We start from the raw sequence: 11,283 nt of genomic DNA on the forward strand, positions 1-11,283 counted from the left end.
CGGCAGCAGGAGGCTTTTTCGTGGTTTCTGTCGCAGCAGGAACCTTCTTTTTCTTCCCTTGAATGCCCTCCATGGTTCCAGCTGGAAAAGAGCCATTTTTTTGTAGTTTTAATCATGGAGGGATGTTATATATTTTTAAAAATTCTTTCTGCATCAATGTATACACATTTTGTTGTTGTTTATTTCTTTGGTGTAGTGTGTGTGTGTGTGTGCATCCCTTCTCCATCCTCCTCTAGGGATTTTAGGCACACATGCACATGTGCCTACCATGACTTTCAAGCCACCAGGTCTGGGCCTCAAACTGTGAAGCCAGCCACATGAGATCCAGCCTCATGGGATCCAGCCACCCTAACTTTCATGCCACCTTATAGCCTCACACTATGATTTTTATCTTTCTTTCTGTTAATTTGATATGTTTCATTTTTTCTTTTATGTATGTTGAGCTATACTTGCACCTTTGGGATAAAGCCTACTTGATCGTGGTATAATCTTTGTGATGTTGGGCTTCATTTGCAAATATATTATTGAGGATTTTTGCATCCATATTTATCAGGACTATTGGTTCGAAGTTTTCTTTTTTGGGGAATCGAGGTGATGGTGGCTTTATAAAATGAGTTTGGAAGGATTCCTTCCATTTGTATCTTTAGAAATAGTTTGAGGAGGATTGGTGTTAATTCTTTAAAAAGTTTTCTAGGATTCAGAAGTGAAGCTATCGGGACCTGGACTTTACTTTTCTTGGAGACTATTACTGAATCAATTTCATTACTCACTGTTGGTCTCTTTTTGGCTTTCCATTTCTTCCTGGTTTAATCATTTCCAGTATGTGTTCCAATTTGTTGATGTATAGTCAAAGTATTCTGTAAGGATTTTTATACTTATGTGATACCTGTTGTAATAGCACCCTTTTCAGGTCTTATTTTGTTTGTTTGTTTTTTTACTCTATTTTCTTTCTTTCTTTCTTTTTTTTTTTTTTTTCTTGACGTGTATATACTGACTGGAGAGAAAAACAGAAACAGTGATAGGGAAAATGAGAAATCTCCCCCTGGGGTCGTGGCCATACCACAGTCTTTTCTCCTTTCTCCTCCTGGGATCTTGAGCACATATGCACACACACACACCCAGCGTGGTTTTCAAGCCACTGGGTTCAGGACTCAAACTGTGGTCAGCCATGTGGGAGTCCAGTGACATAACCACTGCCAACTTGCTTTCTCACTTTCTTTCTCTCTCTCTCTCTGGTGAGTGCATGTGCCCTATAACAAATTAAATAATAAATAAAATTAAATAAATAATTATTTAAAAAGTAATTTTGAAGTTGTTCAGGGGTAAATTGAATAGTTTCTATGTATTTGTAAATTTTCTAAAACTCTGTTGTTCGAGCTTAATGCATCATCAGAAAAATTGCTAGATATAACTGTTATTCTTTTAAATTTGTAAAGCCTTGTTTTATGTCCCATTATATATGGTCAGTCTTTAAAAATATTTCATGTAGGGGAACCAGCAGATGCTGTAGTGGTTACATTGCAGGACTCCCACATGGTTGACTGCAGTTCGAGTCCCGGACATGGATGCTTGAAACTCACGCTGGTTGTGTGTGTGTGTGCGCACACGTGTCCAAAATCCCAAGAGGAGAATGGAGGAGAAGGGATTGTGGCGTGGCCATGCCCCCGACAATGGATGCTTTCTTACTCTTTGTCTCTCTGTCACGCTCTGTCTCTCTGGTGAGCACATGTGCCCCATAGCAAAAATTTCTTAAAAAAAAAAAAAATTAATGTTGAGATGCAAAAACTGTATTTTCAGGTTCTTTGATAATATGGTCTATAAATGTTAGGTCCATTCAGTTTATGGTATCATTTAGTTCTTGTGTGTCTATTCATTTTTTTGTATAAATGACCAGTCTAGTGATGAGAGTAGGTTGCTGAAATCCCCAAGAATGAGTGTGCTGTAGTCTCTTTCTGTTTTTGTCTAGCAGTCCTTGTTTCAGGTATATATGAGTGCTCTGAGGTTGGGTGCATAAATATTTATAAGTTTTATTTCTTTCAGTGACTAGATCCCTTTAATACTATATTTTGACCTTCTTTGTCACTTTTTACTGTTTTTAGCTTGGAGACTATTCTTTCTAATCAATGTCATGACACCAGGGTGTTTTTTGTTTGTTCCTGTTTGCATGAAATGACTTTTCGAAGGCCTTCATTGTTGTTTTTTTTTTTTTCATTATTATTACTATTTTCACATTTGCCATAGGACACATTCACTCACCAGAGACAGAGACAGAGAGAGAGAGCAAGCCACCAGGTCCAAGATACAAACCACAGCTATGTGGGAGTCTAGTGCGCCAACCACTACTCCACCTACTGGCCTGAAGGCCTTCGCTTTTAATCTGTATGTCTTTCTCAATAAGGTGTGTTTTTTGTAAGCAACATGTAGCGGTCTTTTTTTTTTTAATTCATTCATCCTGTGTATTTTAATTAGATAATTTAATTCATTTACATATAATGCTCTTGTTATGTGCGGATTGACCTCTACCATTTTGTTTTATTCTCCTAGTTATTTTGGGAGCTCTTATTTGTATTTATTTTCATTTCACTTCCTGATATAATTCTCCTTTGAGTATTTCTTGAGGATCTTGTCTAGTATTGGTGAATTCTTTTTGTTTTTATCCAGGATTGATTTTATTTCTCCTTTTAGTTTGAAGGGTAATTTTGATGAATATTGTAATCTTGGCTGAAATTATTTTTTTCAGAATATGTCTTCTCATTCTCTCTTGCTTGGGTAATTTCTGTTGAGAGATCTGAGGTTAGTCTGATGGGATATCATTTATAAGTAACTTAATACTTCTTTTTTGCCATTTTTGATTATTATAGTTGTCTTTGGCTTTTGCCATTTGGCTATTTATATCCCTCGGAAAGTGTCTTTTTTGTGTTGAACCTATTTGACATCTTCTGTATTTCTTATTTCTGGGTGTATATTTTGTTGTGTCTTTCTCTGATTTTGATATGGATAATGTGTCTCATTTGGAAAGGTTCGTTCTAATTCACTTTCTTTGGAATAGCTTATTTCTTTGGATAACTAATTGGTATTAGCTTTCCTTTAAAAGTTTTTTAGGATTCAGCAGTAAAACTGTGTGGTCCTTGGATTTTATTCATTGGGAGAATTTTTATCAGTGATTCCATTTATCAGTTATTATTGGCATATTCACAGTTTTTATTCCTTTCTGGACTAGTTCAATAGGTTGTATGAGTCTAGAAATCTATCTATCTCATCTACATTATTTTCAGGTTGTTTATAATAGTCTCTAACTTGTTTTTAAGGTATCAGTTGTAAAGTTTCCTTTTTTGTTTGTGATTTTCATTTATTTGGGCTTTCTCTTTTTCTTAGCCTTAGTGGTTTCTCAGTTCTGGTTATCTGTTTTTTAAAAAGCCAACTTTTTGTTTCATTGATCTTTCCTTGATTGTTTTCTTCTCTGATTATTACTGCTTTCCTTCTGCTGATTTTTTTTTTTTTTTAAGATTTTTGTTATAAGGTGTGTGCACTCCCTGGAGAGGGACAGTGAGAGGGAAAGTGAGGAATCACCCCTTAGGTGTGGGGCCATGCCACAGTGCCATCTCAACCATTCTCTTCCTGGAATTTGAGCCATGTGTACACACTCAGCATGATTTTCAATCTCCAGATTTGGAACTCAAACTATGGTTAGCCACGTAGGAGTCCAGTGCCTTAACCATTATGCCATCTCCTAGCCCCTCCTGCTAATTTTCACATTAGTGTGTTCTTGTTTTTGTAGTTCCTTCATATGGGTGTTTAGGTTGTTTATTTGAAATCCTTCCCTTTTTGCTTTCTTTTCCTATAAAGATACTTATGAGAAAAGAAACTTTCATCTTTTTTTATTTTTAAGAATTATTTATTTAATTTATTCACTCATTTGTTTTAATTTGACTAGAGAGAAACACACAGAGAGAGAGAAAGTGAGAAAGCAAGCCACCAGGTCCAGGACTTGAACCATGGTCAGCCATGTGAGAGTGGTCAATGCCTTAACCATTACTCCACCTGCTGGCCCAAAGCTTTCATCTTAGAACTGCTTTTGGTGTATTCCTTTTTTTTTTTGTAGAGGCTTTACTATAGGGCGCGTGCACTCACCAGAAAGACAGAGACAGAGAGACAGAAAGCGAGAAATCACCCCCCCAGGGGGAATGGCCACGCCGCAATCCCTTCTCCTCCTTTCTCCTTTCGGGATCTTGGGCACGCACGGACACGCACCCAGCGTAAGTTTTAGCCACCAGGTCCAGGACTCAAACCGTGGTTGACTGTGTGGGATAGTGTAGCACATATGTTTGAATATGTTGTGTCTTTTTAAAATTTATTTCCATGAAGTATGTAATTTGTAAAAAAATAATAATAAGTAATTTCTCTTTTGCTATAGGGTGTGTGCACTAGATAGAGAGAAGGGGAGAAAAGTGGGAAAGCATTCCCCAGGGGTATGGCCATGGTGCAAACCCTTCACCATCATTTTTAAGGATTTGGGGCATGCTCGCACACATGCCAAGTGTGTTTTCTTTTTCTTTTTCTCTTAGAGATTTTTGTTATAGGGCATGTGTGCTCGCCAAAGACACAGAGAGAGACAGAGAGAGAGTGAGAAATTATCCCCGATGGGGAACGACTGTGCCACAATTCATTTCCCTCCATTCTCTCAGGATTTGGGGCATGTACACACATATGCTTGGAGTGAGTTTCAAGCTGCCAAGTCCAGAATATGAACTGTGGTCGACAGTGTGAGACTCCAGTGCTTTAACCACTATGCCACCTGCTGGCCCCCAGCCAGGAGTGTTTTTCAAGCCACTGGGTCCTGCATTTGAACCTAGTCAGCCATGTGAGATCCAGCCACCTTAACCACCATACCACCAGCTGGCCCTGAAATTTGTGGTTTCCTTTTTGATTTCTTTTTATAACTTGGTCATTCAGGAGCACATTGTTTATTTTCAGTAGATTTGTATAATTTACAGTGATTCTTTTTTTTAAAAAAGGAGTTATTTTTATTATTTTGACTTTATATATTTATTTATTTAAGTTTGACCAGAGAGGGACGGAGTGGGCGAATGATGGTGAGGGGAAGCGAGAAAGCAAGCCACCAAGTCCAGGACTCGAACCTCGGTCAGCCATGTGGGAGTCCAGGGCTCTTAACCACCACACCACCTGCCGGCCCCATACAGTGATTCATTTAATAATTTCTAGTTTTATTCCTTCGTGGTTAGCAAAAATATTTGACGTGGTTTTTCTTTGTTTTAATTTTTGAGGTTTAGTTTATGATCTAACATGTAGCCTATCCTAGAGAATGATTCATGTGAGGATGAAACTGTATTCTGTACATGGTGGTTGAAGTAGTCTGCAAATGTCAGTTATATCCACTTAGTCTATGGTAGAGTTAAGTTCAATGTTTCTTTGTTGGTTTTCTCTTTAGATGATTTCTCCAAGGTTGAGAGTTGGGTGTTGAAGTAAGTTCAATGTTTCTTTGTTGGTTTTTCTCTCTAGATGATCTGTCCTATGTTGAAATTGGGATGTGGAAGTCTTCAAAGAGTGGTATATTGGAGTTTATCTTTCGCTTTTGCTTTAGTAATGGTATTTTTGTATGTTAAGTGTTCCCATGCTGAGCACATATATATTTAAAATTGCTGTGTCTTCTTGCTGCATTGATCCTATTACTACTATACATAGGTATTTTAAATCTATTTTTATAATTTTCTTTTAAGATAAATATTTTTGCTATAAGGCACCAGAGAGACAGAGACAGAAAGCGAGAAATCATCCCTCCAGGGGACATAACCATGCCACAATCCCTTCTCTTCCATGTTCCTCTCAGGCTTTGGGGCACACATGCGCACACCCACACAACCAGCGTGATTTTTAAGCTGCCAGGTCTGGGACTACAGATCGACTACATGGGAATCCAGCAACATAACCATTATGCCATCTGCTGGTCTCTGTTTTTATCATTTTTAAGTTCATGTCTATTTTGTCTGTTATCAGTATGGTGATTCTTGCTAACGTTTGTTTTTCATTCACTTGGAACTTTTCCCATCTCTTCTCTTTTAGTCTGTGTGTATCTCTGCAATTAAAGCGAGTTACTTGTAGCTACTACAGTATATGCTTATGTTTTTTATTTATTTTTTTCTGCTAATGTTTTGGGCTTTTTTTTTTTTTTTTTTTTTTTTTAAGTTTTTGGCATAGGGTGTGTGTACTCACCATAGAGATAGAGAGCCGGAAAGCAAGAAATCACCCCCCCAAGGGGGATGGCCATGCCACAGCATCTTCTCCATTCTCCTCTCGGGATTTTGGGTACACATGAACCCAGCCTCAGTTTCAAGCCTCCAGGTCTAGGACTCAAACCACGTTCGACCATGTGGGAGCCCAGTGCCTAACCACCATGCTACCTGCTGACCTCATAGTATATATCTTTTAAATGGTGAATTTAATCTGTTTACTAAATATTAGGTAATTATAGATAGAATTTTCTCATCATTTTTCTTGGTGTGTTCTGTATCTTGTGTGTTTTGTTTCTTTTACCTCTTTGTTGTTGAATGTGGTTTTGTTAGTTTTTTGAAAATTGCATTTGATTCCCCTCTATTTCTCATTTGTGTGTGTATTCTAACAGTATTTTTTGTGTTTTCATGTTTTTGAGGGTTTTTTCCTTCTAAATGTAGGACTTCTTTAAGGATTTCTTGTAATGCCAGTTCAGTGATGGTGAATTCCCTCAGTTCTTGCTGAATAAAGTCAAAGTATTTCTCCTTCCGTTCTGCCAGATTAGTTTGCTGCCAGTAGTGTTCTTGATTGACAGTTTTTTTATTTTAGCATTTGTATATACGGTATCACTTCCTCTAAGCATGTGTAGTTTCTGGTGAGAAATCTGTTGGTCTGATGAGAATTTCATTATATATAACTTGATGCTTGATGCTTTTTCTGCTTTCAGAATTCTCCTTGTCTTAACTTTGCTATAGGGCATGTGTGCTCACCAGAGACAGACAGAAAGAGGTAGAGAAAAAGTGAGAAAGCAAGCTACCAGGTTCAGGACTCAAACCACGATTTGCTATGTGGTAGTACAGTGCCTTAACTACCATACCACCTGCCAGCCCCAATATCTCTTCTAATACATGTAAATTTTTTTTTACCTATTACATTTTTTAAGAGGCTTTTGCTATAGGGCAGAGAGACAAAAAGCAAGAAATCACCCCCCAGGGAGGATGGCCGGGCCGCAATCCCTTCTCTACTCTCCTCTTGGGATCTTGGGCATGCACATACATGGACCCGACATGAGTTTTAAGCCACCGGGTCTGGGACGCTAACCACGGTAGACTACGTGGGAGTCCAGCGACATAGCCATTACACTAACTGCTGGTCCCCTTATTACATTTTTTTAACCTATTACTTTTTAAAATAAACTTTCTGTTCTTAGTCTCTTCCCCTTCTGACACTTTCAAGGTGCATATATTTCTTTACTTGATATATAAGTCCCATAAGTTGTTTTCATCTTTTTTTTTTTTTTTAATTTTTTGGCAGAGGACATGTGGACTCATCAGAGAGTGACAGAGGGAAAGGGATAAAGCATCTTCCATGGAAATGATCATGCTGCAATCCCTTCTTCTCTCTCTTTCCTGCTTTTCAGGATGTTGGGCATGACATGTATAAACATGTAGTGTGTTTCTCAAGATGCTGGATCTGGATCTTGAATCACAGGATATGGAATCCAGCTACCTTAACCACCAGGTCACAGACCTGCCCTGTCTTCATTCTTTTTCATTCCTTTTTCTGTGATGTTCCTGATCACATGATCTCCAAGGATTTATCTTTCAGGTTTGAGATGTCTCTCTTGATTTTTCTAAAGTGCTATTGAAGTCCTTCATTGTATTTTAAACTTTTTTTTTAAAGAATTATTTAATTAATTTATTTATTAGTATTTTCACATGAGTTTTGCCGGAGAAAGACAGAGAGAAAGAGTAAGAAAGCAAGCCGCAAGGTCCAGGACTCGAACCTCCATTGGCCATGTGGGAATTCCAGTGCCTTAACCACCACACCACTAACTGGTTCCTATTTTAAACTTATTTTATCAAATGATTCAGTTTGACTTTTCTTTTTAATGATTTTTAATGCATTTTTTATTGTTTTTGTATTGTTTTCCTGGTCTTTTAGAACTGTCAGTATTTTTACTATTTTAGGATGATTTTATTTATTTTTCAGGCATTTCAGGGAGCATCCTTTCTTCATATGTTACTAGAGAATTACTATATTTCTTTAGAAGTGTCAAGTTTCTTTTTTTGTTTTTTTCTTTTGTTAGATTTTTACATTAGAGCGCCTACTTCTACTGGAGACAGAAAGGGAGGAAGAGAGAAAGTACTCCCCTCCCCAGAGGAATGGCCACACTGCAGTCCCTTCTACTCCATTATCTCCTTGGGAGTGTGGGCACTAATGCATATGTGCCTGGCACGTGTTTCAAGCCATCAGGTCTGGGACTGAAACTGTAGAGTTGGTCATGTGGGAACAAGTGCCTTAACCACCATGCCACCTGCTGGGCCTCTGTCATTTTTTATGATTCTTGCATGCCAGCTTTGATAGCTGCACTTCTGGTGGGATAGTCACCTCTTCCACTTTTAGGGGATTTTTTTTCTTGGGAATCTGTCCTTTAGTGTTGACTAATTCAGGTGTTTTGGTTTTAAGTAGGTATAATAATGTAATTTCTACAGGTTTTCTGTTTTGTTTACTGACAGAGGTATCTGTGAGTGTTTCAGTATTCTAGACTTCCATTACTTACGGTAGTAGTGATGCCTATTTGTGGAGGTGGTGCTCTCCAAGTGAACAAGTTGGTCACAGGCAATAGTAGGAGGTGGAAGTGTTGGCCTGCAGTTTCTAGGGAGCCTGTTGAACACAGAAATGACAAAGGAGTATTCAACCAGAGAGGCAGAGTAAGTACTGCTGTACAGTGTCTGGAAGACTCTTTTTAGGGCCAGTTCCTGTATACTTTGTGTCAAATGCTACACTCAGTTCTTATCAAGTCCGGGGATCAGCCAAGGCTGAAGGGTTTTCACAGTAAGAAATGCCCCAAGCGCTTAAGCCTCAATGTGTATTAGGCTTTGCCCCTGTAGGTTAAAGTGGCATGCAGTGCATAAAAGGCTGCCACAGAAGACTGGGATTCTTATGCTGGTGCTGCCGTGTGTGCCTAGCCTAGGACACGCCAGAGAAAGTGAATCTCCACAGGGAGCATAGGCTATGGACTTGAAGTGTGGTATGAGCCAGACCTAGGGCGAGTCAGAGACTGTATAGGCAGGGGTCAAGGGCCATAGACTCAAGCTGGCACATGAACTGGGCCTAGAGCACAGTGAGGGTTGTGGGGGCTTCGTCTGGAGCATGGGCTTGAGCTATAGTGTAAGCCAAAGGATATGGGGATAGCACCTGGATATGTTCTCCAGGGAGAAGGGTACTTGATCCACCACATGAACTGGGTCCAGTTCAAGCTGGGAACTGTGGAGATAGCAGCGGCTGGATCCCCTCAGTGGGGTAAGGGTTGTGCACTGATGTCTCTGTGTGAGCTGAGAGCAGCAGAAGTCTCCTGTTTTTAATCTACCCAGCAAGGGTTGTGCACTGATGTCTCTATGTGAGCTGGGCACAGCAGAAGTCTCCTGTTTTTAATCTACCCATTCCTTGGAGCAGTCCTCCTGCCACACTGGTACATCTAAGTCCCAGAATGTATATGCATCGATTTGGGTAACAGAGTTATGACCCTACTTCTCAGTCTAGCTGAGATGATAATTGCAGTTACTCATGTGGGCTTGGTAGAGTTTCACTGGATTCTCAGTGATGTAGAGACTTGCAGGCCTTTGGTCCCTAGTCCGTACATTACTGGAATAGTTGTATAGTTCCCAGAAAGGTGCCTCTCAATAGCTCAGGTCCTATGAGGCGGGGTCATCCAGGGCAACTTAATTCCCTGAAGTTATTCCACCCTCTTGGTCTCAAGAACTTTCCTTCACTGGACCTGGGCCATGAGGACACTGTAATCCCAGGCAGCTAAGACTGATATCCACAGTGATATCAGGCATAGCTAGGTATATCGTGCTAATACCTTCCTAGCAAAGGAGCTTCCACTGAGACCATCCTGCTGATAGCAGCCATTTGTGTGCTTCTGCGTTTTTACGATGCGTCTCTTGAATTTTCATTACAGAAAACTTGAGATCTTTCTTTGAAGTGTTCATGTGTTCTTCCCTAGATATCCTACATGGCATTTTTAATGATTATATGTCCTTTTAGGGAAGAGGATGAGTACTGCATTCTTCCCATTGGCTGTCTTGGTACTATCAGTGTCCTGAATCCGCATAAACTTTTAACCTATTTATCTATATAAGAATATGTTCATTTTCACTAGAATAATATAAAAACCAGTTTACCTAGTTAGGGAGAATTGGCATCTTTATGATGTAAAATCTTCCTATCTATAGATTGTTATCATATGTCTTTATTTGTTCAAGGTTTTTTAATATTTTACATTGGTTACTACCATAATGTGGTTGTACACTTTTTTTTTTTTTTCTTTAGGTTTTTGTCATAAGGCATGTGTGCTCTCCAGAAAAGGACAGAGAGAGGAAAGGTGAGTAATAATCCTCCAGGAGATATGACTACACCACAATCTTTCTTCTCCATTATCCTCTCAGGATTAGTATACACACACATGCCTGGTGTGATTTTCAGGCTGCCAGGTCCAGGATTCAAACCATGGTCAGTCATGTGATCCAGCACCTTAACCACCAGCACATACCACCTACTGGCCCCAGTTGTATACTTTTTTGTTGTGAAATAGATTACTACAGTGGATATCTTGTCATTGTGTAAATGTTCTCATTTGTGTAAACATATTTATGTTACTTTTATAGGTTGTTAATTTATTGATACTTCCAGTTGAAATAGTTTTCAGATTTATCAGTTCCCTGGGTGTGAGTTACATGCATGTTTAAATCTGTCTTTTTATTTTAATTGACTAATTTCCTGTCATGTAATGCTTAATAATTGTTGTGATAGGACATCCTTATCTTGTAGTGTTCCTTCATTAACTGTGATGCTGCCTTTCATACCAAGATACTATTTTATTATGTTAAAAAATAATGTCCTAAAAAAAATAAATAAATAAAAATAATGTCCTTGGGGGAACCAGCAGTTAGCGTAATGGCTATGTTGCTGGACTCCCACGTAGTCGACCACGGTTCATGTCCTGGACCCGGTCGGTGTTTTAAAACTCACGCCGGGCGTGTGTGTGTG

General features: G+C 39.0%; 1 protein-coding gene across 7 annotated transcripts in view; it reads left to right on the forward strand.

The window, feature by feature from the left end:
• Window positions 1–11,283, forward strand: part of LOC102482849 (zinc finger protein 25) — a 42,670-nt gene that overhangs the window by 23,217 nt on the left and 8,170 nt on the right. For 3 of the 7 annotated variants that reach the window (XM_006170389.2, XM_014584967.2, XM_014584968.2), the window contains exon 5: window positions 5,521–5,568. The exons of 1 other annotated variant lie outside the window; for it this stretch is intronic. In XM_006170389.2, the coding sequence (XP_006170451.1) occupies window positions 5,521–5,568 (48 nt within the window). Of the gene's footprint in view, window positions 1–5,449; window positions 5,484–5,520; window positions 5,569–10,566; window positions 10,619–11,283 lie in introns of all 7 variants that reach the window. 3 more of the 7 variants (XM_027769046.1, XM_006170391.2, XM_027769047.1) reach the window with 3 other exon arrangements.

This window comes from Tupaia chinensis, unplaced genomic scaffold, assembly GCF_000334495.1.
Source record: "Tupaia chinensis unplaced genomic scaffold, TupChi_1.0 Scaffold148257_1, whole genome shotgun sequence".
NCBI lineage: Eukaryota > Metazoa > Chordata > Mammalia > Scandentia > Tupaiidae > Tupaia > Tupaia belangeri.